Source organism: Myotis lucifugus, unplaced genomic scaffold (assembly GCF_000147115.1).
Source record: "Myotis lucifugus unplaced genomic scaffold, Myoluc2.0 scaffold_61, whole genome shotgun sequence".
Classification (NCBI taxonomy): Eukaryota; Metazoa; Chordata; class Mammalia; order Chiroptera; family Vespertilionidae; genus Myotis; species Myotis lucifugus.
Window position 1 is genome coordinate 1,260,415 of NW_005871109.1, and position 19,123 is coordinate 1,279,537.

General features: G+C 37.0%; 1 protein-coding gene and 1 pseudogene across 5 annotated transcripts in view; both read right to left on the minus strand.

The window, feature by feature from the left end:
• FAR1 (fatty acyl-CoA reductase 1) overlaps window positions 1-19,123 on the minus strand; it is a 67,020-nt gene that overhangs the window by 38,555 nt on the left and 9,342 nt on the right. Inside the window, exons 1-2 of one of the 5 annotated variants that reach the window (XR_002829496.1) lie at window positions 5,756-5,826; window positions 4,300-4,495 (exon numbers count right to left, since the gene is read on the minus strand). Coding sequence is in view for 4 of the 5 variants with exons in the window: in XM_023754512.1 (XP_023610280.1) it covers window positions 4,300-4,488 (189 nt within the window). In the remaining variant the exon portion in view is untranslated. Of the gene's footprint in view, window positions 1-4,299; window positions 4,496-4,942; window positions 4,962-5,755; window positions 5,827-19,123 lie in introns of those variants that run through there. The other 4 variants (XM_023754512.1, XM_006089583.3, XM_023754513.1 and 1 more) reach the window with 4 other exon arrangements.
• LOC106697307 overlaps window positions 16,936-19,123 on the minus strand; it is an 11,524-nt pseudogene continuing 9,336 nt past the window's right edge.

Genomic DNA, 19,123 nt, shown 5'->3' on the forward strand with positions numbered 1-19,123 from the left:
AGTGCCCAGGACTATTTTAGGTAGTGCACAAGGTCAAAATTATTTCATACTATCACTCAGACATTATTTGCATTTTTCACTTTCATTCTCTCACAAGTGTAGAGGAATTTCCCAAAAGCTACATGTATGATGACATCATCATTCTGATGGCTAATGGAATGTGTACTTGTATATTCTTTAAAGTTTGTTTTAATTTCTATTATGATAAATATCAGTAAGATAATGAAGCAAAGCCTCACAAAATGAAACCTCTTTTAAGTACCCAATAATTTTTAAGAGGGAATAGGGATCCAGAAACCTAAAGTTTGAGAGTCACACTGCCTTTAATAAACAGAGTCTTTCAACCTATTTGGCAGATATGGAAAAGTATAGCTACAAGGTAATGATATCAATCTGCATTACACTGCAGTCAATGTATCAATTCAAATAATTTTCTCAAGAGTTAGAACTCAGTCCATCTCCCTTCTTGGGGGAAAAACTGAAATGAACTTTGTACCTCCCATACTTTAAGATAGCAAATTCTTCAATCACAGTTATTTTGTTTATGTTGGTAAATATTGAAATATTAACTCCCATTTTACTTTTAAAAATAAGTTCCTAGAAACCTCATGTGGTAAATCTTTAAGTTTATACCAGCTACACTTTTCTCATGTTTAAATATAAATATTTATTTGTCTGAAATCCTCTTCCTCAAGTCAAAGAAACAAAAATTTAAAATAATAATTAACTAACAATGCTATTATATTTTAGGAGGCAGAAAGCTCAAAGGGAGAGAGGAATGTTGGTAGAGAATACCCTAGCACTTAATATTTACTTCACATGTTTTATATAGCTCCCAGTGTAATAGAAATCACAGCTTGTCCTGATGCTCTTTCCACCTATCCAGCAGTTCCCATCTCAGAGCCTTTGTCCTTGCCATTTCCTCTGCCTGGAACACTCTTCCTCTACATTCCCACAGGGATTCTTCCTCACTTCATTCAAGTCTCTGCTCAGATATCACCTCAGAGAACTTTTCTAACCATTGGATCTAAAATAGCACCTCCATCACTTTCAATCTCCTTTATCTGCTTTACTTTTCTGCACAGCATGTATCACTATTCAACATGGTATGTATTTATTAGCTTGTCTCCCTAACTAGAATGTAAATTCCCCAAATGCTGGGACTTTGCTGATATATCTCTGTTAACCTGAAGAACTCCTACTGTACAGCAGGATTCCATGTATCTTTGTGGTAGGAGAGAAGAACACAAGTGCTTAAGAATTTGGGGCAATGGGAAGAACGTTACAAAAGTGTAACTAGCTATATGAGTTATACTATCAACGAGTAAACTCTCAAAAGAATAGATCTATTTTAAAAACAGTAATTCAGCCCTGACTGGTTTGGCTCAGTGGATAGAGCATCGGCCTGAGGACTCAAGGGTCCCAGGTTCAATTCCGGTCAAGGGCATGTACCTTGGTTGCGGGAACATCCCCAGTAGGGGGTGTGCAGGAGGCAGCTGATCAATGTTTCTCTCTCAATGATGTTTCTAACTCTCTATCCCTCTCCCTTCCTCTCTGTAAAAAATCAATAAAATATATTTTAAAAACAAACAGTAATTCAGAGAAAATTAGTTTTTCCAGTAGAAGTAAGAATTACTTAAAGTGTTCATGTGGGGAAAAACTGAATTAATAAAGTGAAAAGTGGAGACAAAAATAAGTATTACTTTTATTCTTTAACTCTCTATTAATAGTATCAAATAAATTATTTTAAAAGGAAAAACTGCCGAAACCGGTTTGGCTCAGTGGATAGAGCGTCGGCCTGCGGACTGAAAGGTCCCAGGTTCGATTCCGGTCAAGGGCATGTACCTGGGTTGCGGGCACATCCCCAGTGGGAGGTTTGCAGGAGGCAGCTGATCGATGTTTCTCTCCCATCGATGTTTCTGACTATCTATCTCTCTCCCTTCCTCTCTGTAAAAAATCAATAAAATATATTTTTTTTAAAAAAAGGAAAAACTATTAATTTATACCTCACTGGTAAAACCGTGTGGGTATAAGATCATCTCTTTATAAAGGGGAAAAATATAAACAAGGAAAACATGGATGTTCCACACATAAGTGAAGTTCATCTTTCTGAACCAAAATTATATTTAAATGGAAATCATTCCCAAACAATAAATATCTCAGTAAAGAAAACATTTTAAATATAATTCCGTCTTTTATTTCATCCTAAGTCACCATGTTAATATTGGTTACTGTATTTTATTATAATGCTGTGATGTTAAGACAATTAAGAAGTTATATTTTAATACCTCTGAACTTCTATACAGGTCTCATTGAGTATTTTTTTCTCTTTTTTTCTCATAATTGTTCTTCTGTTATCACACTTTATCACTCGCAGGAGATATGCTTCCCATTACTGCCCTAACCCACAACCTGACTCTTCTTCCTGCTGTGTGTTATCTCTGTTATTCTCTGCCCTTCATACTCTTCTTTTCTGCTCTTTGTCATCTTCTCTTCTAATTTTTGTCAACTTGGGCACGAATTGCCATTAGCTTTGGGAAATTAAGCTACTTTCACTCAGTGTACCAGCTACAACTCTTGCAACTAGTAAGCTATGCAACTCTAAAGACTATTTCTCCCATTGTACCACAAAGCTCTCCCATCACCTTTCCCTTACTTTCTTATCTATTGGTGAAGTAATGTTATAAAATGGGAAAATAATAGGGACTTGTTATCAAGTCATCTGTGTTATCTCCACCATCAGCTCCATAACCTCAGATAAAATTATAACCTCTGAGACACACTGTCTATATTTGTAAAATGGGACCTAGCAACATCTGATCTGAGCATAAGCTCTAGGTCGACTGCCTGAATTAGATATTGGCTCAAACACTCCCTAACTATATGACCTTATAAATAGGAATAACACTAGACTTACCTTAAAGAGTTATTGTGATAATTAAATACATATGACGTGCTTTGCACACAGTTCCTGGCATACAGTAAGTATTCAACAAACTATTAACTAACTACTTTATGGATTTCTAGTAAAAGATGAAAACACACTGGAAAATAAATCATGTCTAATAAATTATTTATTGATTAACCCTAGAGAGTGGTAAATTTATAATTAATCATTATATCTTTTGACACTTTTCAGCAATCTTTAACTCAGAGTGATTTAGAGGTTTCTGGTTTTGTTTTTGAACCATAAGTCACTGAGGTTAAAAGATATCATATACCTACCCAATAATTAAAAAGTTACATAGATCAGTGGTTCTCAACCTTCCTAATGCCGCGACCCTTTAATACTCATGTTGTGGTGACCCCCAACCATAAAATAATTTTCGTTGCTACTTCATAACTGTAATTTTGCTACTGTTATAAATTGTAATGTAAATATCTGATATGCAGGATGTACTTTCATTGTTACAAATTGAACATAATTAAAGCATAGTGATTAATCACAAAAACAATACGTAATTATACATGTGTTTTCCAATGGTCTTAGGGGACCCCTGTGAAGGGGTCGTTCGACTCCCAAAGGGGTCGCGACCCACAGGTTGAGAACCGCTGAGACATAGATAATTACACTAAACTTACTATGAATGAATGTCAGATAAATTCATTCATTTTTAGAGAATTCAAAGCTTATGACTATGAAATAATTTTACTCCAGCTCATTTTGATTTTTTCTTAGCAATACAAGGGTAGGCAAAAGTAGGGTTATAGTTATTTGCATAAAAAATACCATCATTAATAAATAATAATACAGGAATAAATTCACGTTTCGCATACTCACAACTGTAAACCTACCTTTGCCCATCCCTGTATTTTTCTAAAGTTTCAAAATGTGTAACATATTCTTGTATTCTATTTGACCCTTCTGTCATCATGTTCTTATTTGTCAAACAGAAGTATGTGACTTTGCTACCCTTTAATACTGTTGTAGGTAGCAACCAGTGCTTACAAATTTTTAAGTTATCAAAGCACAGTGTCTCACAGCATAGGAGATCATTAGAAATGACCTCTTAATTATGATTATATTCTGAAGTCTACTTAAAATAGCTAGTAATCACAAATAATCTGACTCAAATTTTCTAAAAACACATTAAATATCTACCATAACAGTAATTTAGAACTTGTTATGTAATTTTGCCCATCACAGAGAAAAGTTTTTTTCTTCTACTGATCACAAGTCATACCCAGTTTGCTGCCATTCTTAGGGTAATCTTTATTAATTTTTTTCAGGATACTGAAGAAACATACACACAAACACCATACTTTTTCCTCTCCTCCAAATGATTATTTTCCACTTACCTTGCCACTGAGGATTTCTTCTACTCGCTCTTGGGGTGTCTGTCCAGCTTTCTGCCTCACCAAAACGTATACTAAATTCACCTTCGGACAAGACCTCAGCAACTTCTCCAGAAGTACCTTTCCTAGGAAACCGGTAGCTCCAGTGAGGAGAACATTCTTGCCTTCATAGTATTCTGGGATTGAAACCATTCTGATCCTAAGGAAAACACAAGTAAGCATCAATTCAAAGATTTATGTTCATTCTTATGTACTAAAATCTCTTGGTATTCAAATAAATATTTTGAAGGACAGGCAAAAATCAAAGTTGAGTGTTAACAAAAGGAGACTTTAACCTCTGGTTCATTGCAGTAAGGTGGAAAATAAGGAACCACAACTATGGCTTCTAATCCCTGTGTTTTCCCCCTGGATCACCTCAGACAAGTCACTCCTCTGGGCCTGGGTTTCTTTAGTACAATTTGTACTAGATGGCTTATAAAAAGTTCTTCCAGCAATAAGAACTCAAATCTTCATTTAAACCTCAGTTCAACCCAAACACGAATGAATGGTGTCTCTCTGTCTCCAAAAGGATTTATAACACCAAATAGAGGTCAGCAGCAAGACTCAATTGCCCAGCTTGTATAACATCGCCAGGTGTCATATTCACCTATCATCACCAGTTGAAACAAGAAGAGGTAACACCAAGTCTTTTTTCCTACATCTCTATAGTGACAATATATCCAAAAGGTGCTTCAATCTCGCTTTTAAAAAAGCCATACTAGAAACATATGAGCTGATTTATCATCTTTATCCAAATTCTACTGAAACAGCAGAAAAGATAGTATGCTAAGAGAATGAACAAAGAAAAGAACCATGAAAATGGGAAAGAAAAAAAAAACACGAGATGCAGAAGGATTCATGCAGTATGTCACTATGCAAAGCACAAACACATTCAAAACAATGCTCTTTATTGTTTAGAAATACACACAATATTAATAGATGCATGAGAGGGAGTGTAATACAATCAGAAAAGAATATGGAGCTTCAATTGTACTTATTTTTTATTTAAGCTGTGGGGTAGATACATGTGTTTTATGTCCAAACTTTTCCTAACTGTAAGAAAATTCATGATAATCTGAAAATAAGAAATAGACCCATCAACAAGCAGGAAGGAAGGAAGGAAGGGAGGAAATGGAAAGGAAGGGGAAGGGCCAGGGAAAAGAATGGAATACAAGGGAAGGAAAGGGAAAAAAAAATAGGGAAGAATTTCTAAAAGAAACATGAGACTAATTGGCTAAAGCTGGAGCAGAAGAAATAACAAACTGACCAAAACAAGCATACGCAAGGACTAGAAGGACGCAAGAGCTGTCCCAACCCCCTAAATGCAAAACACCAAACTAAGGAAAAGAAGTTGAATTAAAGGAAATCAATGTATTAAAAGTTGCTAACAAAACAGCAAAACCACTCATGACAGTCTTACTTCCTGTATAAACTTTGGTTCCTCAGGCTTAGTATCCAGATCTGCGGAGAAGAGGATCCAGCATGGGGGTGCTAAGGATAAAAGAGAAGTAGGGCTGAGCTTCAGGTTGTTTCAGACATCCACAAATGGAAGGTGGGGGATCAGAAAAGGAAACAAATACAACCAAAAGAAAAAGTCTTCATAGCACTGGAGCCCCAGAATAAGGTTTAGGTCCCCAGTCTAACTGGCTGCTACTAGCCCTTAAAACAAACTCATGCAGAGCTCTCAATCAGTAATTCCATTTGGAGGAAAGTTCTTTTGGAAAAACAGATCTCAAAACACTGAGAAGAAGCCAATGTCAGCTACCAAAACCAACCTTTGTAAATATGAGCAGATAACCAAATATCTCCAGTTATCTATGAAGTACTTACAAAATAAGATGGACCAAAATGAAAAGCAATAGAATCAACCACAAAGGAAACTAAGGTAATGAAAATTTTAAAGAGAGTTTAAATTCTAATAAGTATCCTCTAAGCCACTCACAAGAACATTTGGATCCATAAAATAACAAACCACTATGAAAACGGAACAAGAAATAAGACAGCACTTGGAAATCAGAAATTCAGTTGTATAAAGAAAATCCAATAAATATACACAAACTATTAGAATTATCAAGTGAATTTAAGGTCACTAGATTCAAGGTTTACACAGAAAAAAAATGTATTTCTGTCTACCAGCAACACACAGAAAACAAAGTAAAAAACATACAGACAACTATACTGCCAACAATACTATTCAAAACACCAAAAAAAAAAAAAATCATAGAAAATAGCAAGTATAGATGAGGATGTAGAAAAACTGGAACCCGTGAACATTGCTGGTAGGGATGTAAAATGGTTCAGCTGCTGTGGGAGTTTGGCGCTTTCTCAAAAAATTAAACACAATTATATTACCCTGCAATTTTACTCCTAGGTTTGCAAAAGAACTGCAAACAGATCCTCAAAAAAGGACACGTATGGGAATGTTTGTAACAGCACTGTTCACAACAGACATTTATCTTGTTTGGTTCTTTAGTTTCCTCCTCTCTAAAATATAGTCAGCACACCCACCTGCCCCTTCACTTTAGAGCATTTGCATGAGGACTATATTTAACAACACATAAAAGACTGGGCACATAATTACATTTCCTTATTCCTCTTCCCTCAACATCTCTGACAGTGATTCTGTCTGATCCCTAGGTAGTCAGTCTAATCTCTAATATTTCAGTCTAAAATCTTTAATGGTCCTTTTCTTCTAGAATCATTTACTTATGAGTATAATTTTTAGACTAGGAAAAAAATAGACTAATAGCTATTTTATCTCTGGATACATATTGGTATATTCACATGCACATTTACCCATTTTTAATTGATTTTTATATTTTTAATATATTTTTATTGATTTCAGAGAGGAGGGGAAAGGGAGAGAGAGATAGAAACATCAATGATGAGAGAGAATCATTGATTGGCTGCCTCCTGCACGCCCCCTACTGGGAAATCAAGCCCCAACCTGGGCATACGCCCTTGACCGGAATCAAAACCTGGGACCCTTCAGTACACAGGCCGATGCTCTATCCACAGAGCCAAACCAGCTAGGGATACCCATTTATTAATTTTTGGAAAGAAATTAATGACTTCAGTAGAAGCAGGCTTAAACCAAACTTCTGAGGGTTGACACAACAATTGACGAGCGATACCTAATAACTGGCTGAAAGAAGGGTTAACAAGTCTTCTAATGTTTCCGAAGGTAGGCAGTCACGCTATACAGTCTCAGCATAGCTTTATTAAGAAAAATATACCCAGGTAATCCCTCTACCATAGGGGTCTCAAACTTGTAGATGGTGGTATAAAACTGGAGCTCTCCTAACATTACTAGTACAATGAAAATGGGTACAGTCACTTTGAAAAACTGGTAGGTGGTATTTACTAAGGAACACCAAAAGATGTGAAGAACAAGAAAATTCATAGAGGTATTATTTGTAACACCCTGAAAGTGGAAAAAAATCAAATATCCATCAAAGATAAAATGGATAAATAATGGCATATTTTACAGAAAAATTCTACACAGCAATGAAGAAATGAGTTCTCAAATTTTAGCCAAAAAAATACATCTAGTGTGATTCCATTTACATAAACTTCAAAGAAAAGCAAATTAATCTAGGTGTCAGAAGTTACAATAGTGGTTACCTCTGGGGAGGAAGGTGGAACACTAGTGAGTTCTAATATTTTCTACTTCTTGACCTGTCTCTGACAACATGAGTGAGTTCACTTCATGATTATCCACTGGTTAAGCTGTACTTGCATTAGACTTCCCTGCATTAGACTTCAAAGAAAGTTTAAGATGCTCTTTCCTATACAAACACACAAAGCCTTGGGATTATCCAGTTGCTTCCTGTGATATTGTAATTTATAATAAAAAATATTTATTTGGTATTCACCCCACCCATTCTTGGCTCACAGCCCCTAAAATCTTTGGAATTTCCTAAGTCAAGAAAGCAAACAAAACAGGTATCTCCTGCATGCTAATGAGGTGACAATTGGACCCTACCCAAGGGTGGAGGCTAGTTGCAATAGGAACCAACCATGTGGTCAGAGGATTGGAATTTTTAGCCCCACCCCCTGAAATCCCAGGAGGGGAGAGAGGCTTGAGGTTAGCCAATGATTTAGTCAATCATGATTATTTAATAAAAACCCAAAAGGGCAATTCATCACCCCCTTTTGGAGAGCTTCTACACTGGGGAGCTAGAGCTATTCCATGGGCCACTGTACTGTGCCTCAAGCTATACAAAGTCAGAAACTCCCTTGTTCGGGGCCTCACCCTATGTATCTCTTCAACTGGCTATTGATTTGTATCCTTGAATATCTTTTGGAATAAATCAGCAAACTACTGAGTAAATGGATTTTCTTGAGTTCTGTGAGCCTTCTAGCAAATTAATTGAACCCAAGGAGGGGGTTGTAGGAACCTCTGATTTACAGCCATTCAGTCACAAGAACAGGTAACAATCTAGACTTACAATTTGCATCTTAAGTTGAAAGGGTCATTGGAACATCAAATGTGTAGCCAGTAAATCAGAAGTAAGGTAACAACCTGAGCTTGTGATGGGCATCTGGGGAATTTGATGCTATTTCCAGATAGATAGTGGCAGATTTGAGTTGACTTCTTGGACACCCTGCTACTGTCTGAGTATTGCTTGTTGGAGCCTCCACATATACTCTGGAATTGGGTCTAGGAACCCTTTTCACTTTTATACCACAACAGCAGAGTTGAGTAGTCACAACAGAAACATTATAGCCCACAGAGTCTAAAGTATTTACTGTCTGGTCCTTTACAGAAAAAGTTTGTGGACCCCTGGCCTAGACCAAGATCCTGAGTTTCTGTCCCAGGTCCTGGGTTAATATTCTGTTTCCCCACTGAGCCTTAACCATGGATTTGAACGCTATTCCTCCTGGTTGAACTTCTCACAATCTGACTAGCTCTCATCAGTTTCCTCTCTCCAGAACCTGTCCCTAAACCTAAAGCCTCTACTTAGAAATTCTGTTTAAACTCTAATAAATTCAGGATCCTCGGGAACCCTATGGAAATGAAACATTCTAGTGACAAATAAAGCCATATCCATAAACACCCTGCCTCCAGTTCCTCCAGGCACAAAAAACCCACACTTCAAATATGTTTAACAGTCTAATTTAGAACCAAGTTCATGAGACCCTAATCCCTGCACAAATACCCTCTTTAGGAGGTTACAGCCTTTTAGGCCAGGTGAATCCCTCTACTAGCACTTGCCTAACTTTAATGTTCACACAAATTAAAAACACAAATGATAGCTCTAACTGGTTTGGCTCTGAGCATCAGCCTGCGGACTCAAGGGTCCCAGGTTTGATTCCAGTCAAGGGCATGTACCTTGGTTTACAGGTACATCCCCAGTAGGGAGTGGAGTGTGCAGGAGGCAGCTGATCAATGTTTCTTTCTCATCGATGTTTCTAACTCTCTATCCCTCTCCCTTTCTCTCTGTAAAAAATCAATAAAATATTATTTTTTTAATAATTTAAAAAAACCACACAGATGATAATTCAATAGATCACACACTAGTAAGATTCTACTAGACAGCTCAGCCAAAGTGGCTCACTTGGTTGAACATTGTCCTGTGCACCAATAAGTTGCCACTTCGATCCCTGGTTGGGGAGCATGTGAAGGGCAACTGACAGATGTCTGTCTGTCTGTCTCTGTGTGTGTCTCTCTGTGTGTGTGTGTGTGTGTGTGTGTGTGTGTGTGTGTGTGTGTCTCCCCCACTTCCTCTCTAAGCACATCTTTGGGTGAGGATTAGACCACTGTCAACTATTAGCTAGCTCACCACTGAGGCCCAGCTTCCTTAGTGTCAAGACTATTTAATAATCTGCTTTACTTAACAAATGAAAAGGAACAAAAAAAATACCAGGAATATTCCCCCACTTTTCATGTACACACACACACACACACACACACACACGCACCGTTACATTACATACCTATGGTCTCTAACATAAAATGCAAATATTCTAAAATGCTACAACTGGCCAGAAAAGGAAGTATATCATGTCAAAGAGAAAGGGCCAATTCTGTTAACATATAAAGAGCATTTGTAATCTAATAAAAAAAAGACCAACAATTAATTAGATTGGCAAAAGATGAATAGAAAGTAAACAGAAAAAAATATACAAATGGCTCTTAATCATTGGTAAAAAACTCAACCTGACTCATTCAGAAAAATGCAAATTAAAAGGGCAAGATTCATTTTTTCACTTAATGAGACTTACAAAGACCAAAAAAATGATCAAATGTACATATGAAAGAGACTTATATTGCTGGTTAGGGCTACAAATTAGCACAATCTCTATGGAGATGGGGTAGGGCAGGTAAGATAGAGGTGTGCTGGGGGGGGGGGGAGGGAACCTGACAACACCTACCAAATTTTAAATGCCCACTATCTTTGACCTTGCCATTCATTGTTGTTGTTTTAGTTTTCACCCTGCAATTCTATTTCTAAAAATTCATCCTGAAGCTAATCTTTCATATGTGCAAAATAATGTGCTCATTACAACATTAACAGCAAAAGACTGAAAACCTAAATGTCCACAAATAGGAGACTGAGCAAACAAACTGGCATATTCCTATAAAGGTATATATACTCTGCTTCTTAAAAAAAGAATGAGTTTTAACATATATTGTTATAGAATAATATTCATGATAAATTTTAAAGCCAAGATGTAATAATGTCTGATAATACCACCTTTTATGGAAAAGAAAAAAAAATAAATAGATTATTTTTGGCAAACAAAAAAAAATGGAGAAATGGATGACTGGGGTACAGAGATAAGAGGCAGTTACTCTTCATTAAATATCGTTTTGTACATTTTTAAATTATGTACTATGTGCATGAAGTATACATTTTTAAAAACCACTAATTTATTAAGTAGAAAAATCAGAGGCTACCAAAAAAAATATTTAAAAGAACAAATGTTCCCCTCAATGAACCAGTCTGCTCTATCTTTTGTCTTCTAATAATTTACAAACTCATTTTCATCTGTTATTAGAAAAAAAAATTGACAAATCATTTTAAAAGTGAAAATAAGTCCTGGCTGGTTTGGCTCAGAGGATAGAGCATCAGCCTGTGGACTGAAGGGTCCTGGGTTCAATTCCGGTCAAGAGCACATGCCCGGGTTGCAGGCTCCATCCCCAGTACAGGGCATGCAGGAGGCAGCCAATCAATGATTCTCATCACTGATGTTTCTCTCTCTCTCTCCCTCTCCCTTCCACTCAAATCAATAAAAATATATTTAAAAAATAAATAAATAAAAAGAAGACCTGGAAAAAATTTTTAAAAATAAATAAAAGTGAAAATAAAATACTAGCATTGTGTTAAGAAAAAGGGTATATCTTCTGCTAATCGTTATTACTTAAATTTTCATTCCATTTATTAGATGAAAAATCTACTAAATGATTACCTAACTATTAAATTGTTGATGAACAGAATTCTAACAGGCTGATTTTCTAAATGGAATGTGAAAAATTCATCCCCCCTCAAGCTAACATTGATCTTGAGATCAGATGCCCCTCCTTAGAGATCCCCTATGTTCAACATGTTCACTAAGCAGTCAAGTACATACAACTACCAAATACAATTTTTAGTGAAATTTAGACTTGCTCTACCTGTATGTTTCTTTCTGTACCAATATACATTGAATACAAACAGTAAAACCTGACAAATGGCATTTGTAAGGACTCTTGGGTCCTTGTTTTAGCTGCTACAAAATTTCCACCACCTATAGCTATTGGTCCATTTTGTTGTCTTCCTATGAAAAACAGGTTCCTGCCCTGGCCAGTGTGGCTCAGTTGGTTGTGTGTGTACCAATTTCCAATCAGGGCACAGGTTTCGGTTCAGTCCCCATTTGGGATGCATCGATGTTTCTCTCTCTCTCCCTCTCCCTTCATCTCTCTCTAAAATCAATAAAAACATATATTTTTTAAAAGACAGGTTCCTCTGTGTCTTCACCATGTACACAAAGTCAAAACCTACCAATGGAGAGAGTGGGAAGGGCAAATGGACAAGAATAAGATATTTCATCTAGCTTTTCATTCGGAGTCACTGATTGATTCCCAATCAGGAGCAATTCTTCCTCGTTTAACACAGCCACATCTAATGATGTTTTGTCTCACTATCCTACACCTCTAAGCTGGAGGACCACTTGGCATATCTGAAGGAAATTCAAGCAGCAAATAGATAGTTGAGCTAAATGGTCTTTTAATATTCCTTGGATTCCATTACTGAAAAGTTAAAGAGGAAAAAAAAAACTTCAAATATCCTTAAAAGAAATAATTAGTTCCAAAATCTTCTAAACCAAAAGTTGGCAAAAATTTTTGTGAAGGGTCAAGGTAGTAAATATTCAGCTTTGTGGGCCATACAATCTTAGTAACAACTACTCAGTTCTGACATTTGAGGCACAAAATCAGCCATGGACAAAAAGTAATCAAATGGGTATGGCTGTATTTCAATAAAACTTTATTCAGAAGAACAGAAAGACAATTTGCAGGATATAATTTGCCAACCCTTTTCTAAATAACGACTTGCAATATTTCATATTTGGAAAATGAACTACAAATGAGAAAGGCATCAATAGAAAACCAGTACAGTCTAAAAATGTATTGGCTATGATTTCAGTATTACTAGAGTTACTGTGTATATCATTGTAAAATGATCAGTAAATACTTGTTTGATATAGCTTCAAAAATGAACCAACATTTGTGAATGCCAGGATTCAGAAATATGGATATGCCACAGACTAGACGCAAAATGGAGACATGACCTGTAGCCTTTTCAAGGTGTATTAAAAAAATCTTATAAAGGAAAAGCCCATTAAGATAAGATGTTCAGGGGTGAGGCTTGGACAATATTATTTTGGAGAAAAAGCTACAAATCAAGAAGAGCACAGAATATAATCCTGTCACAAACTCAGAAACCCTAGACCACTACCCTATTAAAAAAAATCTTGATACAGTAATTTAAAAAAACACACAGAATTCAAAGAGATCAAAAGCTAACTCAACACTCTGCCAAGATATAAAGGTCTGTTTATATACTGAATACAAGTCTAAAAACCTAGATTATTCTTTTCTACAAACGTGTATGTTATTTACAATTTTATAAACTGTAAATTTATATTTACAAAGATTATATATGAGGTATGGGTGGAAATATAGATACATGGTAAACAGCACATAAATATGAAAATTCCCCAAAAAACTGCATTGTCCATGAAAGAATCCTATATACATATACCTATGCTTCCTCCCTCTCCCACCTCCCCCCATGTATTTTTCCACTAAAAGGGAAATGGGGATTAGGAATCTCTAATCAATAAAAATTAATAACTGTCTAATCCAGAAGTTCATGAACAAATAGGGGGTGTGTCCAGGAACATGTTAAAGTTTCATCCAAAACATTATTGTGTTTGCATGTATTTATGGGTGTGTACAAGTGTGCACACCATGCATACCTCTCTATCTTTTTCTAGGGGAAGAATCCACTGCTTTTATCAGATTCTCAAAGGGGTCAATCAGCCTAAACAGTTTAAAATTACTATCAAATTTTATGTGTATGATTTATGCACACTGGAGCAAAGGGAGACTTAACATGAAGAGAACAGAGCCTCATGGTCACTAATTAAAAACCCCATTCACATCTAATATGGAGTAAAAATGTGTAAATGGTTAAAACATAATTATAGCAATCTCCCTTGAGGCCTGTTTTGGATTGAACTGTGTTCCCCCTAAAAATATATATTGAAATACTAAACCCTAGTACCTCAGAATGGGACTTTATTTGGAAATAGGAGCTTTGAAGATGTAATTAGTTAAGTAAATGATGTCACACTAGAGTAGGTGTCCTTATAAATGGGCCATGTGAAGACACAGACATGCACAAGGAGAATTCCATGTGACAACAAAAGCACATGTTGGAGGCAGAAATTGGAGTTATACAGCTACAGGCCAAGGAATGCCAAATTTACCAACAAAAAAAGGTAGAAAGAGGCAAGGAATGATTCCCTTACAGGTTTCAAAGGGAGCATCGATTTTTTTACTTCTAGCCTCCAAAACTGTGAAACAATAAATTTGTTGTTTTTAGCTACCCACTTTGTTACAGCAACCCTAGGGAACTATCAGAAGGCCAAATATCCTAGTAACTAAAAGGAAGGCACAGAGCAAAAGGCCTTCTAAAGATGATGCATATGTTCTCATGACACAGTAAATACACATGACAGAGTTTCAGTTACCAAAAAGCCCTCTTACTAAAGACGTAAGATGGAATGGCTTTTCCAAATGGGTATAGAAAAGAATGGTAGAGAAAAGTTTATATAAAAAGGTAGAAAATCAAAATAAGGTTATGTTCAGATTCCAGAACAAATCATTGGGGTGTATTCCTAACTGCACATCTGTATATTGTCAAATCTCAGTACATAGTAACAGATTCAGAAAATGAAGTGTTCTGATTATCTACTGCTATATACCAAAATCACTCTAAAACTCAGTGTCTTAAAATAACAATCATTTTATTCTTCCTCACAATATCTGTGCATTAGAATTTGGGAAGGGCTTGACTAAGCAGTTCTAGCTGATCCTAGATCCTCTTTGGATGATCTCTCTACATGAGGTAGTTTTTGGGTTTCCCTATGAGGATCTCTGGCTAGACTGCTTACAAAGCTGCTAAGTGTTTCAAGACCAATATTCTAGTGAGCTAGGTAGAAGCTATTCAAGTCTTTTACTTTCTGACCCTGCTTTGAAAGTCCCACAGTATAACTTCTGCCTTGTTCTACTGGTTACAAATGATTCAAAAGACCACCCAAACGCAAGAGGAGACATAAACCCCACCTCAGGGTAAGAGAAGAGTTAAAGTCACCCTGAGATGGGAGATACTGTTATAACCATCTTTAGAAAATATAATCTGCCACTAAGAGCACGGTGAAGTAACTGCTTATTACTCTTGAGACTGTCCACCATTTAATCCATGTTACACCTACTTCATGGGGCTAGGGAATGAGTTGTTCCTGACTACATTTTTTAGTCACCCCAAGTGCCTTTAAAATAAATATGGTCCCATGAGTCTCACAGTTGGAAATGTTTTGCTACCAAATAACCTCATTTACTTAATAAAAACTGTCATCATCCCATGTTCATGTAATTATGAGCTTGTAACCAGTAAGTTACCACTTGGAGTTAACACACTTCTAGACAAAAGAAAACCAACTAATTTTAGTTAGACTATGAAGAGGTCTCACCTTGTAAGTATATACTTTCTTTTAAGATCTGTGATAGACTCCCATCTGGAGGCATATTGGGAACTATTGGTTTATTGGTTCTAATAACTCCAGAATCTTTAGTGTTTTGATTAAGATGCAACATAAAAGAAAACATCCTCTGAAAGTAAAGTGTAAGCAGCAAATAAAGGGGCAAATGTAAACTCAAAATGTACAAACTATTTACTGTAGTTTGCTAATAATAATAATGGGTTTCTTTTTTTAAATTAAGGCTTATAAGGCATTTTTTTTACAAACAAAAGAATAGCTGTAGCATCTTGGTTAACATTTCTTTTTCAATAAAAGATGCTAGTGTCCAACCCTGTTGTTAGCCCTCATTGAAGTAGATATAATGGCCGCTCTGTTTGCCTACACAGACCCTGATACCAGTACTTAACTCTCTGCATCCTATTTTCCTCAATGTCGAAGGTACTTCTTGATAATAAGTAATCTCAATAGGTTCATTAGTTCTTATGGCACTACACAAGTATTTTGTACACTGATGTTGGTCCCTAAGCATGGCACTTTTGCAAGAGTTAAAAATGCCTCTAAGGCTTCATTATTCTGAAAAATATTATATATACACTCAGAATTCCTGAGCGATGTAAAAATCAAACACAAAGACATCTTAAGAAGTTCTACTCCATTAGTGAGGAAATGTCAACTCTATAGCATTAAAATGATCTGCTAACAAGAAAACAAATTTTTCAGCAATATCCATTTTCCTTTGTGTATGTTTCTGTCCTCAAGGCCTGTACCAATAGGGTAACTTCTCTACTTTGAAGCCTACCGAAGAAAGGCTGTGCTCTTGCTAACACAGAGTTTTGTAATAAACTGTCCCTTTGCTGGCAAAAACACGGATTCGATGCCATGTTAGGGAACACTAATTTTTCAAAAGTAATTTCATAAATCACACGATTCTTTTTTAGACAAACTACTGTACTATAATCTCTCCTTACCGTAATAAAAATATTTTCATGCTAAGAAATAAAATTTTTATCCTAATACTTTCAGACTCAGAAAAGTAAAATGAATTTCAGAAATAGTATTCCAAAATACATTGGATTACCTTCTAAGGTAATGACCCAAAAATGGGCCAGACTACCCAGGGACTACACATTATTTAAAAAACATGACCTTCCTTTGATCCATAAGGCTCCTTATGAACAGACTTAAGTCAGATATTAAGAGTTACAAAAATGAACATGCTGATATACCAAAGATTTTAATTTGCATACAATTAATAACTGTTTGCTGCAACCATAATACTGCAAAGCTCCTACACCACATATGCACACTCAAAGCTTGAATTCTTTAACATTTTTTATTTTTTATTTATTGATTGATTTTAATCGTCACCCAAGGATATTTTTCCATTGATTTTTAGGGAGAGTGGAAGAGAGAGGGAAAGATAGAAAGAAACATCAACATGAGAGAAACATATCAATTGGTTGACTCCTGCAGGAGACCCGACCAGGACCCAGACCAGGGAAGAGCCTGCAATCAAGGTACATGCCCTTGACCAGAATGGAACCCAGGGCCCTTTGGTCCGCAGGCCAATACTTTATCCACTGAGCCAAAGTGGCTAGGGCTATTTATTGATTGATTTTAGAGAAGAAGGGAGAGAAAGAGAGAAGCATTGATTTGTTGTTCCATCTATGTACGCATTCACTGGTTGTTTCTTGTATGTGCCTTGACCAGGGATTCAACACTCAACGTTCACATATTGAAAGGATGCTCTAACCAACTGAGCTACCTGGCCAGGGCCAAAAAATTGAATTATTTCTCTTTTTCCATTTTCTTTGATGCAAAAAGCTTTTTATTGTTTCCATTTGGTCCAATGCGTGGGAGAGGGCTTCAGGATGGTTAAAAGAATGGCTAGTGGTTTCAGGGAGAGGCTCAGGTAAAAGCCAGACACCAGGGGAATGCAGATGGGCCCCTCAAAGGCCTTTGGGCTCCAAAGGCTTCGAGTGGTGCTTGAGGGTGAGCCTTTCAAAGAGATACTCGCCCAGCCCAGCCTGGGGGCTGTCCAGCCCAGCCTGGGGGCTGTCCAGCCCAGCCTGGGAGCTGGCCAGCCTGCGGAGGTTAGTCAGCTGGTCGCCCATCTTCTTGATGAGTTTCACCTCCTCATCCAGGAAGTGTTTCTCCAGGAAGTTAGAGAGATGAGGGTCTTTATGGGCAGAACCCAAGGCATGCAGCTTCAAAAGGGCCTGGTTCAGGTTCTTCTCCAAGTCCAGGGCAGCTTCCATGGCATCCTGAGTTGTGCCCCACTCATGCTGGGAAGGCTTCTGCACATCATGGAGAACAATGCGGCCACCTCGCTGGTTTTGCATCTTAAAAAGAAGCTCAGCGCCCTTGAACTTCTTCTCCTCCAACACTCGGAAGAAGTGGCCCACACCCTGGGAAGCCACATCATCACGGTTGAAATAGAAGCCCAGAGAGAGGTAAGTATAGAAGGCCTGCAGATGCAGGTTGGCCAGGCGGTTGACCTCAGCCTCCACCTCGGTGGAATAATTCTGACGAATCTGGGAGCTCATGGTTGTTCAGTAAAAGGAGCTAAGGTTAAAAACAAGAACAACAAAAAAAACGGTGTTGGCTGGTCTCAAAGGCTGAGGATGGCTGAGGTGGTTCGGAAGGTGGTGACTGGAAAAGAGGTTGGAGGATGGTCAGAGACTGGAAGAAGGGACATCCCTGGGTCTGTTCCACCCAAACATGGTTGAAGCGAGAAAGATCTGGGAGACCACCAAGGGCACTGCCTTGAATTCTTTAATTTTCTAAAGGGACACTCACTGCCAGTGAAGTTGTGTTGTCTTTAGCAGATCATGGTTTTCAATTATCATTATTCTTACTTTTCAATTAAAAATTACTATTAATTGAACTTCATTATTGTCATTTTGGCTTTAGTTGTTTTAGTCAAACTTCAGAATGTATTATATATGTGTATTACTAGGATTTTAGGCCTACATTTTTCTAACTAGTCTAGGCTTTAAGACAAGTAGTATATTTTTTTGTGATTCAATGAGCAACCATCCATATTCCTAATTGCTAAAGAAAATCCCTCTTTCCCCAAAATGCTTGCACTTTGACAATTAGTTGTTATTATTCCACTAGAAAGTGGGAATTATTGAGCTAAAGAATGACCCAGATAAAGGGTCAGGATTAAAAAAGCTTGAGAGTCACTGTTCTAAGAGTCCTCACCCTGGCTATAGGGTCACTAATTGTAGGGACAAGTCTTTTCCCTGGCTACCAGGTCTATACCAACCAAAAGTGACATTAGGACTTGGAATCAGAGCCTTTCGTGGAAGTAATAACTTCCCTGAACTTGGATGTCAATAAGCCTCCGGTCTCTAGTTCTGAGTAAGAAGCTTCCAAGAAATGTCTTAAAATGACTAAATCTCTTAGCAAACCCTCTTCTCAAAAATCATTTTCTGGCTTACCGTTAAAATTTTGCAGGTTCACATAACAGCTTTCAACTAAATGCTGTCAGGCAGGGATCACCAGCCCAGAAAGGTATAGAAAACATGAG